Here is an 18,442-nt window from a genome sequence, read left to right as displayed (position 1 = left end):
AATAATTTAAATGTACATAATGTTTAGATGTTATAAGTGGCATTAATTCTATAAAACAGAATCTCAATAGTTTAGCTAAATAATGTAGGAATATCATTGTTATGTTGTGGGTCAGATAGACATGTTTCTTAGCAACTTCTTTTTATGTAGTATATAAGGTTGGCATACCAGCAGAGCTATTTGTGTAGGAACTTTAAAGGAGGGGGTGTTTCATTTTACACAGTACAAATAACCTTGTAATTAAACTGAAACAAATAATTGCCAAGAAGCAATTATCATTCAATTAAAGAGTAATTACATGGTTATTTGTGCCCTGTAACATAAAGCATTACTGAGATCAGTAATGCAATCAATATTTTAGTGGAAACAGGATGTTGCAATGATGGACCTTTCAACCTATGCTGATTAAATTGTCATCCAAATAACAGTTTTCTAGTTAAATCGCCACATGTTTATTTGTCTTGATTAATATGTAAATATCTTCGTGATGATAATAAAGCTTTTTAAGATAAGAAGCATCACAGGATCATCTACCAAGATGTGTGATCTTTTCCAGCTTTTACAGAATTCTGCATACTCTTTCATCATTTTCTCAGAATTATCTTGGAAATGAAACATAGGAAGTTTAGAAGTACTAAAGTGTCACTATATATTGTAATTCAGTCTGAAGTTATAAATAATATTAATTCTATTAAATATTTAATGGAATTTTACTAATGATAGATTAATTTTACTAACCTAATTTCAATAGCTTTATTCTAAGGAACTTAAATCTTACAAAAATATTAAAGTTGATATCTGCATGGGATTTCTGTTCAGATACTTTTAAATATGTCTATAAAGAGAAATCATATCACCATCCTCATTAAATAGTCAATAAAATTTTAAATTCTAGTCAATGTATATATTTCTGTCACTAGAATATACATTTTTCAAAGACACAACTTGTTCTGTGTTTTCACATTATTCAAATAGTAAAATCATAAAAAATAACCTTTTTATCAGCTTACATTTTAATCTATGTATAACACTACCATAGTCAGTGAATACCTAGTACATATGTATTTACTGGATTACTGGACAAGTGATATGGTTACATATATATGTGATTGCAGTAGCAGTTAGCTGGTAATCAGGTCTTTAAGCTTCTTGTGTCTCTCAAAGCATAATAAAGTAACATCTGCCATATACTTTTTTGACAATATATGGTCAGATTTGAATAAATCATAGGCTCATGCTTATATAATTGCAGTACAGTGCAGGACATGAAATACAATAATTTCTGATGAATAAATTCATAGAAATGGCTCTCTGTTCATTTTATTAAGTAGAAAATAACATTCTAAGAATATTTAGAAACTGTAGAAACAGGGAAATAAATATTTTCTGTCTGTCAACAAATAGGTTTAAGTAACTATTTCCTGGGCTTCCTGCATGCTACAAACCATAGGAATTCTTAAAGATTCGGTGATCTATAGCACTAGCCATGCATATGTGCTCATGAAATTCATGCTCTAGTTTGGGTGACTCACATTCAATCATGTCAAAAGGATAAACTAGAACATTAAAAGCATAAAAGAATGGAGGATTTAATCCCCTTGAATTTATGTGTGTTAAATGTGACAAAAGCCATGGATTCTCCAGTATATATCCATCCAATTTTAGAAGTCAAGTGCAACCTCTAAACCAAGAGTTTTCTAGTATCTCTCAATTTGTTTGAAGAACACTGTTTCGAATAGGGAGAACACACACACACACACACACACACAGACAGAGAGACAAAGAGAGACAGAGATACAGAGACAGACACAACCCCCCCACAAACATACACACAAACACACACACGCACACACACACACACACACTGAAAACTAGTTAAGCTAAATAGCTTTTAAATTCTCTGTTAACAGTTGGCTGTCATATGGCTTCTCACATGCAATTTGAAGGGGTATGAAGAAGCATACTTTAGCTGACTGTGTGAGTAGTGATACAGGAACAAAGCACTGAGTCAGGAGGAAAGTACAAAGAATACGTGTGTGAGTTTAAATAGGAGGCTTGAGATCTGACAAAAACAAGACACAATGAAACATTTAGAATGTTTAGATATAGTGACTATTATTTAACAAAATAATTTATCTTCTCATTTTTCCTTTTTTTAAAAAGTAGATATTTTCTTTATTTACATTTCAAATGTTATCCACTTTCCTGGTTTCTCCTCAGAAAAAAACCCTATCCCATCCCTCCTCCCTTTGCTCACCAACCCACCCACTCCAGCTTCCTGGTCCTGGCATTCCCTTACATTGGGGCATCCAGCCTTCACAGTACCAAGGGCCTCTCCTCCCATGGGCCCCTCCATGTGTACTCTTCGGTTGGTGGTTGAGTCCCTGGGAGCTCTGGGGGTACTAGTTGATTCATATTTTTGTTCCTCCTATGAATCTGCAAACCCCTTCAGCTCCTTGGGTCCTTTATTCTAGCTCCTCCTTTGTGGACCCTGTGCTTAGTCCAATGGTTTCCTGAGAGCATCCACCTCTGTATTTATCAGGCATTGGTAGAGCCTATCAAGAGACAGCTATATCAGGCTCCTGTTAGCAAGCACTTGTGGGCATCTGCAATAGTGTCTGGGTTTGGTGATTGTATATAGGATGGATCCCAAGGTGGGGCAGTCTCTGGATGACCTTTCCTTCAGTGTCTGCTCCACATTTTGTCTCTATATCTCCTCCCATAGGTATTTTGATCCCACTTCTAAGAAGGACCAAAGTATCCACACTTTGGTCTTTCTTCTTCTTCAGCTTCATGTGGTCTGTGAATTGTATCTTGGGTATTCTGAACTTCTAGGCTAATATCCACTTATCAGTGAGTGCATTTTGTGTGTGTTCTTTTGTGATTGGGTTACTAAAATCTGATAGAGGGCTAATATCCAATATATACAAAGAACTCAAGAAGTTAGACTCCAGAGAAAGAAAGAAATAAACAAATATTTATTTCTCTCCAGAGAAATAAACAAATAATTCTCAACTGAGGAATACAGAATGGCTGTAAAGCACCTAAAGAAATGTTCAACATCCTTAATCATCAAAATCAAAACAACCCTGAGATTTCACCTCACACCAGTCAGAACTGATAAGATCAAAAGCTCAGGTGATAGCAGATGCTGGCAAGGATGTGAAGAAAGAGGAACACTCCTCCATTGCTGGTGGGATTACAAGCTGGTACTCTGGAAATCAGTTTGATGGTTCCTCAGAAAATTGGACATAGTACTACCGGAGGATCCAGCAATACCTCTCCTGGGCATATATCCCAGATGCTCCAATATGTAATAAAGACACACACTCCACTATGTTCACAGCAGCCTTATTTATAATATAGCCAGAATCTGGAAAAAACCCAGGTGTCCCTCAAGTAAAGAGTGGATACCAAAAACATAGTAACTTGAGAATAACTTTATTCTAATATTTTATTATTCATATGTATGCAAATTGTGTCAACCTCCAAATTATGATTTTAGAATACTATATAAGGGCATGAAATGGTAAAAACAGATACACACATTTGTATTTTATTACTGAAACTATCATTTATTTATTCCCCATCCCTTTGTACTCATGATTAAACTCAGGACTCTGTGCATTCAGAGCAAGCTTTCTACCACCCAACTATAAATGACAGTTTCTGAAAATATCTTTTTTGAACTTTGCACTAGAGCTAAGAATGTGTGAATGTAACAGTTTTCATAAATGCTTTTAAGTGTTGATTCAACTAGAATATATGGGCAGCACCAGTTGCATTTGATGGGTTCAAACCAAAGATGATAAAACGTTGGGTGGATATGGAGAGAGGAAGAGATGGAGGAAGGGTGAATATGACACATAATACAAATTTCTCAGTGACCCAATAAGATTGTGTGAAGAAATATTTGATCTGAGAAAAAGACAGCCTACATGGCAAATTTTCTTTGTGTGGTCACTCCAAAAGAGGCAGAAAAATTTTAACATAATAAGAATGAGTTTCCATTGTTTCTGATGGCTTTCCAGCAGCTGTGGAAATGCTAATGACCACTATGGTTTATTCCATTACTCACAGCTCTTTACCCATCTCCTCTGTTATGGAAAGTGGAGGCTTACACGGTCTAATTTTGTTCCATCTGAGTTCTATGACTCACTAACTCAGACCTTAATAGCATATATTGATGCCAGGGATCACATGGCTTTAAGAACAGGATATAGTTTATAGATTCTTCACAACAGGTGGTTTGTTTTGCAAAGTACTGGCTTAAAAATGAAATGAAAGCTAGAATAGAAATTGATTCTTGGCAACTTTAATATTAGCCATGACTATGTTGTAAAATTTGTTGTAAACTGTTGGTTTTCCTTATTAACCTATGACACTGCATAGTCTCTAATACAATGCTTTATTTATTCTTGACAATTACATAAGATACAGAAAGCAAATGTATCAAGTAATAGTATTTGAGCTTTATCTTTGTTTTCCAACAGTTCAAGGCCTGGCAGGCCCCCTAAGCGTTCTTTGGGAGTATTGCAAGATAATGCCCGACTTCTGCCCCATGCAGTCCCAGGCCTCTTATCACCAGGACTGATCACTCCAACAGGTAATTCAATCCATCAGTCTTGACTCTTCTTACTGCCAAGAGTCTGAAACTAACTAATATTGATATAAGTGTCTTTTCCATCAAAGCTTTTCAAGCTCTACTAGAGGTTACATTATTGAATATTTTTGAGTATTCATGAAAACACAATTTTTATTTTAACTTCAATGACTAAAATTAAAAGGATATGATTTTCTAAATGTCATACCCTAATGTGAAATCTCTTTCAATGTGTTTATTGAGGGCTGGGAGCAAAGATGTGGAATGAACAAATTAGCATTATCGGAAAGCTTCTTGTGAGGTGCTTATTTTATGCATCTCACCAATATTTGTTTAATCCTTTGTGAGTATATCTGTATATTGTCAGATACTATACCAGATTAAGAACCTGGAAACAAAATCCGCATCCTCTGATGAGCAGTAATATATTAGTAAGTAAACCTGTGGGTGGTAATTGTCCTGAATAATTTTTTTTTGGAACTGTGAAGTAAGTAATAATACCCATTTCATAGATTATCACAGAACTCTCTCAATACTCTAAAAGTGCTCATGGTTATACAAAAGTCTTGAAAAAGTATCTTAATCATTCTCTGGTAGAAAATAAGATCTTTAAAACTATTATATCAAGGAAAAAATAATGAAAACTCATTACCTATCATTAACACAAATTTATAAAATACACATCTTATTTTCTCCTTAGAAAAGGAACAAATATATGAGTAGTCCTCTTGGTTGTCCTAGAATTAAGGACAAAAGATATAATAGCCATATTGGAGCATGGCAGAGACCATAATACAACTAGATACACGGAGTCACAAGCTCTCAAAGGTGCAAGCAAATAAATTGATTTGATAAATTAGGTAATGACGAGAAGATTGATTCTTTAGATCTATTTGTATTTTGTAGGCTTAGTTTCAGACATGTGGAGAATGAAGGGATGACACTCCAGGCACATAGAAGCACTGAAGGGATAAGAACGTGCTTATTGTGACAGGGAAATAGCAATGAAATTAAAGAGACTAAAGCAGAGATTTGAGGTGGAAAATATGTAACTGATGTGCTTTGAATAGAAAATGAAGGAAATAAATGGCAGCTTGTGAAACTAGCATTTGATTTACTAATTTAAACAGTCTCACTTTCCTTTATGGAGCAGATACTTCCAAAATATATTTCAGAACTTTCTTTTTCTCTTCATTTTCTTTCTTTTTGTATGTGGCTCATCGGAAATTGTGAAAATAGTTCAGGCTTCACAGTTCTCTGGCAGAGACTCGCGTGCTCTAATACATAGCATTTTACTTTTGTTGAATCACTTTATTTATTTATTTATTTATTTATTTATTTATTTATTTATTTATTTATTTTATTTATTTTATTTATTTATTTATTTATTTTTTGTTTTGTTTTTCGAGACAGGGTTTCTCTGTATAGCCCTGGCTGTCCTGGAACTCACTTTGTAGACCAGGCTGGCCTCGAACTCAGAAATCCACCTGCCTCTGCCTCCCGAGTGCTGGGATTAAAGGCGTGCGCCACCACGCCCGGCTATCACTTTATTTATTAGAGTAACCATTTACTGAAGAACTGAGTTAAGATTTTAAAATGAATGGCTGTGAAGGGTACATAAAAATGAGGCTAATAGTAGAAAGTTTGAGCAGTTGGTTCTATTAGAAGTGAGAAACATGGGGGTCTGAACTAAGACACAATCAGTTCTGTGGAAAAGAAGTTCCAAAGTGATTTATTAATCAGAATTTGTTGTTAGATAATTGATTAGATGTAGATGTGGAGCCAGTAAAGTCAAAGATAATTTGTGTTCTGTTTTGGTGTCATCGGCTATATATATATTTAGCCATAGATTCAGGTTTTGGAGAAAGGACAATACTTTAATGACTTTAAATATTTATATACCAATTCTTACATTACAAAGGTTGTCGTGTACATATAGCTACATAGTAAATTATAATAGTTTCTGGACTGTATATTAATACTCAACAGATAATCTGTATCTGGACTTCTAGAAAACATCATGAAAGCTAGTTCAATGTTGAGTAAACAGTAGTAGCTTATCTATTTTGGGGAAATCTCTCATGAGTATTATGGTCCTAGTATGTATGAGGCATTGGTGCTAAATGTTTCGTATATACTTCATTTCATCTTTATAGTAATCTCATAGAAAGTGCCTTCATTTTTCAAGTGAGATGTGGCTCCGTGAGTTTAATTGTTTTAAGCCATAAAGTGAATTGTAGAGTTATGTTTAAATATAGCTGTTATTTTTCATTAATTCATTTGTGTATTCCAGTTACATCTCAATATCTAACAGCTCCTTCTCCCAGTCCTCCTTCATAAAGCTCCCTCTCCCATATACTTTACATCTCAATCACCATCCTTCCTGTCTCCTCTCCTCCCCTTCTCACACCTGTCTCCCCCATCATCTTCCATTTCTCCCTGGGTCTCAGCCTACCTTGGCATATTCAATCACTGCAGAACTAGTTAAATCCTCTCCCAAGGATACTAGGCAAGGCAACCCAGATATGCAAAACATGAAATTTACTGATAATAAAATTGCATCCTAATTCTGTAGCATTTTTCTTTCCTAGTGGAAGAGAAAATAGTTTGCATAGTTCAAAATAAGATATATTTTGCAAATTGTTCATACTTGACTTCATAAAACATTTTTTAACTTCAACATATGAAATAATATATGCATGGTTTTGCCTACTTTCAGATACTGTAATTTTTATTATTTTCCTTTAAATTTGTATAAAGTAATTACTCAGTAAAAATGCTAGCAAAATTAAGAAAAGTCCCCCATACACTACCCCCCAATCCCCTACCCACCCACTCCCACTTTTTGGCCCTCGTGTTCCCCTGTACTGAGGAATATAAAGTTTGCAAGTCCAATGGTCCTCTCTTTCCAGTCATGGCCTACTAGGCCATCTTTTAACACATATGCAGCTAGAGTCAAGAGCTCCGGGGTACTGGTTAGTTCATAATGTTGTTCCACCTACAGGGTTGCAGATCCCTTTAGCTCCTTGGGTACTCCTCTAGCTCCTTCATTGGGGGCACTGTGATCCATCCAATAGCTGACTGTGAGCATCCACTTCTGTGTTTGCTAGGCCCCTGCATAGTCTCACAAGAGACAGCTATATCAGAGTCCATTCAGCAAAATCTTGCTAGTGTATGCAATGGTGTCAGCGTTTGGAGGCTGATTATGGGATGGATCCCTGGTATGGCAATCTCTAGATGGTCCATCCTTTTGTCTCAGCTCCAAACTTTGTCTCTGTAACTCCTTCCATGGGTGTTTTGTTCCCACTTCTAAGAAGGGGAAAAGTGTCCACACTTTGGTCTTCGTTCTTCTTGAGTTTCATGTGTTTTGCAAATTGTAACTTATATCTTGGGTATTCTAAGTTTCTGGGCTAATATCCGCTTATCAGTGAATACATATTGTGTGATTTCTTTGGAGATTGGGTTACCTCACTCAGGATGATGCCCTCCAGGTCCATCCATTTGCCTAGGAATTTCATAAATTCAATCTTTTTAATAGCTGATTAGTACTCCATTGTGTAATTGTACCACATTTTTTGTATCCATTCCTCTGTTGAGGGTCACCTGGGTTCTTTCCAGCTTCTGGCTATTATAAATAAGGCTGCTATAAACATAGTGGAACATGTGTCTTTCTTACTAGTTGGAACATCTTCTGGATATATGCCCAGGAGAGATATTGCTGGATCCTCTGGTAGTATTATGTCCAATTTTCTGAGGAACCGCCAGACTGATTTCCAGAGTGGTTGTACAAGCTTGCAATCCCACCAACAATGGAGGAGTGTTCCTCTTTCTCCACATCCTCGCCAGCATCTGCTGTCGCCTGAATTTTTGATCTTAGCCATTCTGACTGGTGTGAGGTGGAATCTCAGGGTTGTTTTGATTTACATTTCCCTGATGATTAAGGATGCTGAACATTTTTTTCAGGTGTTTCTCAGCCATTAGGTATTTCTCTTTTTTTTTTTTTTTTTTTTTTTTGGTTTTTCGAGACAGGGTTTCTCTGTGTAGCCCTGGCTGTCCTGGAACTCACTTTGTAGACCAGGCTGGCCTCGAACTCAGAAATCCGCCTGCCTCTGCCTCCCAAGTGCTGGGATTAAAGGCGTGCGCCACCACGCCCGGCCCCATTAGGTATTTCTCAAGCGAGAATTCTTTGTTTCACTCTGAGCCCCATTTTTAAATGGGGTTATTTGGTTTTCTGGAATACACCTTCTTGAGTTTTTTATATATATTGTATATTAGTCCCCTATCTGATTTAGGATAGGTCAAGATCATTTCCCAATCTATTGGTGGCGTTTTTGTCTTATTGACAGTGTCTTTTGCCTTACAGAAACATTGTAGTTTCATGTGATCCCATTTGTCAATTCTCAATCTTACAGCACAAGCCATTGCTGTTCTATTTAGGAATTTTTCCCCTGTGCCAATATCTTAGAGGCTTTTCCCCACTTTCTCCTCTATAAGTTTCAGTGTCTCTGGTTTTATGTGGAGCTCCTTGATCCACTTAGATTTGACCTTAGTACAAAGAGATAGGAATGGATCAATTCATATTCTTCTACATGATAACTACCAGTTGTGCCAGCACCATTTGTTGAAAATGCTATCTTTTTTCCACTGGATGGTTATAGCTCCCTTGTCGAATCAAGTAACCATAGGTGTGTGGGTTCTTTTCTGGGTCTTCAATTCTATTCCATTGGTCCACTTGTCTGTCGCTATACCAGTACCATGCACTTTTTATCACAATTGCACTGTAGTAAAGCTTTAGGTCAGGCATGGTGATTCCACCAGAGGTTCTTTTATCCTTGAGAAGAGTTTTTGCTATCCTAGGTTTTTTTGTTATTCCAGATGAATTTGGAGATTGCTTTTTATATTTCATTGAAGAATTGAGTTGGAATTTTGATGGGGATTGCATTGAATCTGTAGATTGCTTTTGGCAAGATAGCCATTTTTACAATGTTGATCCTGCCAATCCATGAGCATAGAGATCTTTCCATCTTCTGAGATCTTCTTTAATTTCTTTCTTCAGAGAGTTGAAGTTCTTATCATACAGATCTTTCACTTCCTTAGTTAGAGTCACACCAAGGTATTTTATATTATTTGTGACTATTGAGAAGGGTGTTGTTTCCCTAATTTCTTTCTCAGCCTGTTTATTCTTTGTGTAGAGAAGGGCCATTGACTTGTTTGAGTTAATTTTATTTCCAGCTACTTCATTGAAGCTGTTTATCAGGTTTAGGAGTTCTCTGGTGGAATTTTTAGGGTCACTTATATATACTATCATATCATCTGGAAAGAGTGATATTTTGACTTCTTCCTTTCCACTTTGTATCCCCTTCATCTCCTTTTGTTGTCGAATTGCTCTGGCTAGGATTTCAAGTACAATGTTGAATAGGTAGGGAGAAAGTGGGCAGGCTTGTCTAGTGCCTGATTTAAGTGGGATTGCTTCCAGCTTTTCACCATTTGCTTTGATATTGGCTACTGGTTTGCAGTAGATTGCTTTTATGATGTTTAGATATGGGCCTTGAATTCCTGATCTTTTCAAGATTTTTATCATGAATGGGTGTTGGATTTTGTCAAATGCTTTCTCTGCGTCTAATGAGATTATCATGTGGTTTTTGTCTTTGAGTTCGTTTATATAATGGATTACATTGATGGATTTTTGTATATTAAACCATCCCTGCATCCCTGGAATAAAACTTATTTGGTCAGGATGCATGATTATTTTAATGGGTTCTTGGATTCGGTTAGAGAGAATATTATTGAGTGTTTTTGCATCAATATTCATAAGGGAAATTGGTCTGAAGTTCTCTATCTTTGATTTTTCTGTGATTTAGGTATCAGAGTAATTGTGGCTTCATAGAAGGAGTTGGGTAGAGTTCCCTCTACTTCTATTTTGTGAAATTGTTTGGTCAGAACTGGAATTAGATCTTCTTTGAAGGTCTGATAGAACTCTGCACTAAACCCATTTGGTCCTGGGCTTTTTTTGGTTGGGAGACTATTAATGATTGCTTCTATTTCTTTAGGAGATATGGGACTGTTTAGATCGTTAACTTGATCTTGGTTTAACTTTGGTACTTGGTATCTGTCTAGAAACTTGTCCATTTTGTCCAGATTTTCCAGTTTTGTTTTAGTATAGCCTTTTGTAGAAGGATCTGATGGTGTTTTCTATTTCATCAGGTCTGTTGTTATGTCTCCCTTTTCATTTCTGATTTTGTTAATTAGGATGCTGTCCCTGTGCCCTCTAGTGAATATGGATAAGGGTTTATCTATCTTGTTGATTTTCTTAAAGAACCAGCTCCTCGTTTGGTTGATTCTTTGAATAATTCTTCTTGTTTCCATTTGGTTGACCTCGCCTCTGAGTTTGATTATTTCTTGCTGTCTACTCCTCTTGGGTGAATTTGTTTAGTTTTTTTCGAGAGCTTTTAGGTGTGTTGTGAAGCTGCTAATGTGTGCTGTCTCTAGTTTCTTTTTGGAGGCTCTCAGAGCTATGAGTTTCCCTCTTAGAAATGCTTTCATTATGTCCCATAAATTTGGGTATGTTGTGGCTTCATTTTCATTAATCTCTAAAAAAGTATTTAATTTCTTTCTTTATTCCTTCCTTGATCAAGGCATCATTGAGAAGAGTTTTGTTCATTTTCCACGTGAATGTTGGGTTTCCATTATTTATGTTGTTATTGAAGATCAGCCTTAGACCATGGTGGTCTGATAGGATGCATGGGACGATTTCAATATTTTTGTATCTGTTGAGGCCTGTTTTGTGATCAATTATATGGTCAATTTTGGAGAAGGTACCATGAGGTGCTGAGAAGAAGGTATATCCTTTTGTTTTAGGATAAAATGTTCTGTAGATATCGTTTAAGTCCATTTGTTTCATCACTTCTCTTAGTTTCACTGTGTCCCTGTTTAGTTTCTGTTTCCACGATCTGTCCATTGATGAAAGAGGTGTGTTGAAGTCTCCCACTATTATTGTGTGAGGTGCAATATGTGCTTTGAGCTTTACTAAAGTTCCTTTAATAAATGTGGATGCCCGTGCATTTGGAGCATAGATATTCAGAATTGAGAGTTCCTCTTGGAGGATTTTACCTTTGATGAGTATGAAGTGTCCCACCTCTTTTTTTTTTTTTTTTTTTTTTGATGACTTTGGGTTGGAAGTCGATTTTATTCGATATTAGAATGGCTACTCCAGCTTGTTTCTTCAGACCATTTGCTTGGAAAATTGTTTTCCAGCCTTTCACTCTGAGGTAGTGTCTGTCTTTTTCCCTGAGATGGGTTTCCTGTAAGCAGTAGAATGTTGGGTCCTGTTTGTGTAGCCAGTCTGTTGGTCTGTGTCTTTTTATTGGGGAATTGATTCCATTGATATTAAGAGATATCAAGGAAAAGTAATTGTTGCTTCCTTTTATTTTTGTTGTTAGAGTTGGCATTCTGTTCTTCTGGCTGTCTTCTTTTTGGTTTGTTGAGGGATTACTTTCTTGCTCTTTCTAGGGAGCATTTTCTGTCCTTGTGTTGGTATTTTCCCTTTATTATTCTTTGAAGGGCTGGATTCGTGGAAAGATAATGTGTGAATTTGGTTTTGTCATGGAATACTTTGGTTTTTCCATCTATGGTAATTGAGAGTTTTGCCGGGTATAGTAGCCTGGGCTGGCATTTGTGTTCTCTTAGTGTCTGTATAACATCTGTCCAGGATCTTCTGGCTTTCATAATCTCTGGTGAAAATTCTGGTGTAATTCTGATAGGCCTGCCTTTATATGTTACTTGACCTTTTTCCCTTACTGCTTTTTATATTCTATCTTTATTTAGTGCATTTGTTGTTCTGATTATTATGTGTCAGGAGGAATTACTTTTCTGGTTCAGTCTATTTGGAGTTCTTTAGGCTTCATGTATATTCATGGACATCTCTTTCTTTAGGTTTGGGAAGTTTTCTTATCTAATTTGATTGAAGATATTTGCTGGCCCTTTAAGATGAAAATCTTCATTCTCATCTACTCCTATTATCCATAGGTTTGGTCTTGTCATTGTGTCCTGTATTTCCTGGATGATTTGAGTTAGGATCTTTTTGCATTTTTTATTTTCTTTGATTGTTGTGCACGTGTTCTCTATGGAATCTTCTGCACCTGAGATTCTCTCTTCGATCTCTTGCATTCTGTTGCTGATGCTTGTATCTATGTTTCCAGATTTCTTTCCTAGGTTTTCTATCTCCAGCATTGCCTCACCTTGGGTTTTCTTTATTGTGTCTACTTCCCTTTTTAGGTCTTGGATTGCTTTGTTCAATTCCATGACCTGTTTGGTTGTGTTTTCCTGTAATTCTTTAAGGGATTTTTGTCTTTCTTCTTCCTGTTTAGCAGTGTTTGCTGGTACTTCTTTAAGGACTTCTACCTTTTTAACAGTCTTCTCCTGTAATTCCTTGAGGGATTTTTGTGTTTCCTCTTGAAGGGCTTCTATTTGTTTAGCAGTATTCTCCTGTAATTCCTTGAGGGATTTTTGTGCTTCTTCTTTAAGGGCTTCTACCTGTTTAGCAGTGTTCTCCTGTATTTCTTTAAGTGAGTTATTGAAGTCCTTCTTGATGTCCTCTACCATCACCATGAGATATGCTTTTAAATCTGGGTCTAGTTTTTTGAGTGTGTTGGGGTGCCCAGGACTAGGTGGGGTGGGAGTGCTGTGTTCTGATGATGGTGAGTGGTCTTGGTTTCTGTTAGTATGATTCTTATGTTTGCTTTTCGCCATCTAGTAATCTCTGGAATTAGTTGTTGTAGTTGTCTCTGGTTAGAGCTTGTTTCTTAGGTGATTATGTTAGCCTTTATCAGCAGACATGGGAGACTAGCTCTCTCCTGAGTTTCAGTGTTCAGAGTACTCTTTGCAGGCAAGCTCTCCTCTTGCAGGGAAGGTGCCCAGATATCTGGTGTTCAAACCTGCCTCCTGGCAGAAGTTTTGATCCACTCACAGAGGTCTTAAGATCCCGTGGAGGGTCCTGTGGGTACCTTGCGGGTGTCCGCAGACTCCATGCCCAAACTACTCCAGTGCTGGTGGGGACTGGAAGGGACTTGTGCCCCTGATCAGGCCGGGCTTTCTGCTTCCCTAGTTAATGCAGTCTCAGGTCCCGCACGATTGGATTGGAGGAGAAGCTGTGTTCCACTCACCAGAGGTCTTAAGATCCTGTGGAGGGTCCTCTGGGTACCTTGTGGTTGTCTGCAGACTCCATGCCCAAGCTACTCTGGTGCTGGCAGGGACCAGAAGGGCGTAGTACTGTATTTTATTTTCCTTTCTCTAAAAAATTCATCTGACATTACAAATGAATTAGTATTCCAATGTCTTTCAGAAATTAGGAGAAACATGAAATGTTTGTCTTCTGGGGTTTGGGTGCCCTCACTAAGAATGTTTGTTTCCAGTTATATCCATTTTACTGTAATTTTATAATTTCATTTTTCTCAATAGCTAAAAATATTCAATAGTATAAATGTACTATGTTTTATTGTACATTCATTAACTTGTAGAATTTAGGTTGTTTCTGTTCCATGAATATTGTGAAGAGTGAAGAAGCAACAACCATGGATAATCAAGTTTCTTTGTAGTAATGTGTAGAGTCTTTTGGGAAGATATCCAAAGGTAATATAACTGGTAGGTATATTTTCTGCCTTATGAGGAACAGCTAACACCAATTTCCACAGTGGCTGTTCTAATTTGGAAACCCAGCAACATTAAGTGTTCCTTATTCCCAACTTCCCAACATGTAGACTAACATATGTTGTGTGTGTGTGTATGACTGTGTGTGTCTGTGTGTGTTATCTTGACTGAGATAAGATGAAATCCTCAAGATAATTTTTATTTGAATTTTCCTGATGGCTAAGGATGTTGAACAATTTAAAAATATTTATATAAACTCTTTCTAGTTCTATGCTCCATTTAAATTGCATTATTTCATTTTTTGAATTCTTTGTATATTCTAAAGCCTAAGCCTCTGTCAGACGTATAGTTGGCAGTTATTTTTTTTTTCCACATTCTATGTCTATCTCTTCCCTAGAATGAGAGTGTCCTTGGATGTATGGAAACATTTCAGTTTCACAGATTCCCATTTGTCAATTCTTGATTTAGCGACTGTGTGCTCAGGGTCCTTTACTGCACCAGTGAATTCAAGAGTACTCTTTGTTTTCAGGTTGTGTGTTTAATTGTGAATTTTAATTTACTGTAGGATGTTGACAATAGGATGGGTTTCTAGTTTTTCTACTCAATAACAGGCTTAAATATCCCTGATTCATTGTAATGGATAGGCTGTTTGCTGTTTTATTTCTCAATTTTCATTTTCTCTGTAATGGTTCAATGGATTTTTAAAATGGGTAGCATAGCATTTTAAAATAAAATAACAAATTTTAAGCTTTTGGCAATATTTTTGCCTATTTGTGGATAGCTCATAGAATAAAAACTATAGCTTTTTTTTTAAGTACAGTGAACAGTAAATTAAACACAACTTACATTATGATGTTGTAGATGGTCATCAAGATTATTATAACAAGATTATGATGATTATGTGCTAACATATAACAATAATCTCTGTAGTATTTTATAAACATCCTCACATCTTTATTTTCCATTTTAAACTCAGACAAACACATAGATAAATTTTATCTTTCAAAAGAAGTGTTTTAAATTATGGTTTAATACTCTTCAATATATTAGGAGATTGGCATTATTGATTATTATCACTGTGTTGCTGAAGATGTAGTCCAGGCCTTTGCACATAATTAGAAGGTAGTCTACCAATATGTACATCACATTTCTGGAGTTAACATTGTCATTATTTGTAAGTAATGAGCAAAGAAAATGAATTTTTATGAAGTTCAGTAAATGCCCTAAATCACTGAAATTCTAAGACATAGATTAACTATTTAAAGCCTAGATTTATCCTGTTATAAAGTTGATGCTTTTTCAAACACCTTGAATGATCTCTTTATAAAAATCTTTACTTCAAAATTTTCAATTATAAAATCTAAGGGTCATACTAAAACAAGTTCCTCTTCCTCTTCCCCCTCCTCTTCCTCTTCTTCTTCTTCCTCTTCTTCTTACATACAAGTGATCTAATATCCTAGAAACAATATAGCTAATTAATTGCTTATGATCATTATACTAGAACATTGTCAATTTGATTTTTGATGATTATTGAATTGGGTCACAGTGTTTGATAGCTTCTGTAAATTAGTTGATGATTAATACTACTGTGTGTAGATATATTCTTTTTTCATGATGAATTTCTGCTTTTCTGAAATCTATTTATTTTACATAGGGAATATTAAATTATATATTATTGTATATGGCAGTATCTTGGGTGAATTACTTCAGTATAGATGTTTAATGGATTAATATGATTAAGTTAATGAAAAATACAAACATTGCCAAAATCCAGTTCTCCCAATACCATCCTATAGAACCATTGCTTTTCCCTGTATTAAAAGGATCCCTGATGCCTACACACTGTCATTGTGCTGGACATTTCACTGTCTATGATTTCCAGCTAGATGATACTGTAGCCACATCCTAAGTAGGAGAGCACATAAAAAATCATAGTCATGTGCCAAGTCAATGGGAATATAAAAAGATGTTCTTATCTCTGAGTACCAACTTTTAACTACTTCCCCCTTCCATATACAACTTATATGAAATGAAATACACATTTCTTCTACTTTTTGTTATTCTTTCAGTATCTGTTTTTAAATTTTCGAGGTTTTTTTTTTCCAGTCAATAAACAGGATGTTTAAAATGATAACAAAAGTTGCTGTCATATGAAACATCTGAGATAAGACAAGCTTCCTTGTTAGTACTTTGATTTATTGGGCATAAAGAATGACTGCACTGAAATAACTCAGTATAATAAAACATGCCACTGGGTTTGTTAAATAATATTATACATAGATGTTATACAAAATGCACTGTTAGTTATGCAATGAATTTTGCAGAACAAAATATATTTTATCATTTCATATTAAAAGGGCAAAAGGTAATAATATATAACATGTATGGCTATAGTCTGCATATTAGAAGAATCTTTAACATAAAAGCAGCTTTGATACTTGGAAAATACCTCTTGGGGCGGTAGAAGCAGCATAGCTTCTGGGACAGGGTCCCTTGTGGGCCTACATCTTCAGTCAGGAGGCAGACCTGAGCTCCAGACCTCTGTGCACTTTTCCCAACAGAGGAGAGTTTGCCACCAGGGAAGGCTCCTACAGCAGGACCAGGTGAGAATGCCATCTTGTATCCCAGGTCCTTCAGAGACCAGGCTGGCAAGGAAGTGGGTGGCAGAAGCAACATAGCTTCTGGGACAGGGTCCCTTTCAGGCCTTCATCTTCAGCCAGGAGGCAGAGCTGAGCTCCAGACCTCTGTGCACCTTCCCTGCAAGAGGAGAGCTTGCCTGCAGAGAGTGCTCTGACCACTGGAACTCAAGAGAGTTGGACTCCCAGGAGTGCTGACAGAGGCTAACAGAATCACAGGAGGAACAAGCTCCAACCAGAGACAGCTATAGCAACTAACGCCAGAGATTACCAGATGACGAAAGGCAAACATAACAATCTTACTAACAGAAACCAAGACCACTCAGCATCATCAGAACCCAGTGCTCCCAACACAGCAATTCCTGGATACCTCAACACACCCTAAAACAAGATCTGGATTTAAAATCATATCTCATGATGCTGGTAGAGGATTTTAGAAGGACATTAAAAACTGACTTAAAGAAATACAGGAGAACACGGCAAAACAGGTAGAAGGCCTTAAAGAGGAAGCACAAAAATCCCTTAAAGAATTACAGGAAAACACAGCTAAACAGGTAGAAGCCCTTAAAGAAGAAACACAAAATATCCCTTAAAGAATTACAGGAAAACACAACCAAACAGGTGATGGAATTGAACAAAACCATTCAAGATCTACAAATGGAGGTAGAAACAATAAAGAAAACCCAAAGGGGGACAACTCTGGAGATAGTAACACTAGGAAAGAAATTAGGAACCACAGATGCGAGGATCAGCAACAGAATACAAGAGATGGAAGAGAGAATCACAGAAGATTCCATAGAAAACATGGACACAACAATCAAAGAAAATGCAAAATGCAAAAAGATGCTAACTCAAAACATCCAGGAAATCCAGGATACAATGAGAAGACCAAACCTATGGATAATAGGAATAGATGAGAATGAAGATTTTCAACTTAAAGGGCCAGCAAATAACTTCAACCAAATTATAGAAAAAAACTTCCCAAACCTAAAGAAAGAGATGCCCATGAACATACAAGAATCCTACAGAATTAGAAATGAACGGGACCAGAAAAGAAATTCCTCCTGACACATAATAATCAGAACAGCAAATGCAGTAAATAAAGATAGCATATTAAAGCAGTAAGGGAAAAAGGTCAAGTAACACATAAAGGCATACCTATTAGAATTACACCAAACTTCTCACCAGAGGCAATGAAAGCCAGAAAATCCTGGACAGATGTTATACAGATCCTAAGAGAACACAAATGCCAGCCCAGGCTACTATACCCAGCAAAACTCTCAAATATCATAGATGGAGAGACCAAAGTATTCCATGACAAAACCAAATTCACACATCTTTCCATGAATCCAACCCTTCAAAGGATAATAAAGGGAAAATACCAACACAAGGACAGAAACTACACTCTAGAAAGAGCAAGAAAGTAATCCTTCAACAAAATGAAGACAGCCACAAGAACAGAATCCCAACTCTAACAACAAAAAACAACAGGAAGCAACAATTACTTTTCCTTAATATCTCTTAATATCAATGGACTCATTTCCCCAATTAAAAGGCA

The 18,442-nt window shown here is 36.4% G+C and overlaps 1 protein-coding gene across 1 annotated transcript in view; it reads left to right on the top strand.

Moving 5' to 3' along the window:
• Positions 1 to 18,442, top strand: part of Dach2 (dachshund family transcription factor 2) — a 526,586-nt gene that overhangs the window by 257,690 nt on the left and 250,454 nt on the right. The window contains exon 3 of the mRNA XM_029473281.2: positions 4,494 to 4,606. Within this exon, the coding sequence (XP_029329141.2) occupies positions 4,494 to 4,606 (113 nt within the window). The remainder of the gene's footprint in view (positions 1 to 4,493; positions 4,607 to 18,442) is intronic.

Source organism: Mus caroli, unplaced genomic scaffold, assembly GCF_978045245.1.
Source record: "Mus caroli unplaced genomic scaffold, Mus_caroli_1 scaffold_5, whole genome shotgun sequence".
NCBI lineage: Eukaryota > Metazoa > Chordata > Mammalia > Rodentia > Muridae > Mus > Mus caroli.
The sequence above is the reverse complement of the archived record's forward strand: the minus strand, read 5'-3'. Positions and strand labels throughout refer to the sequence as shown.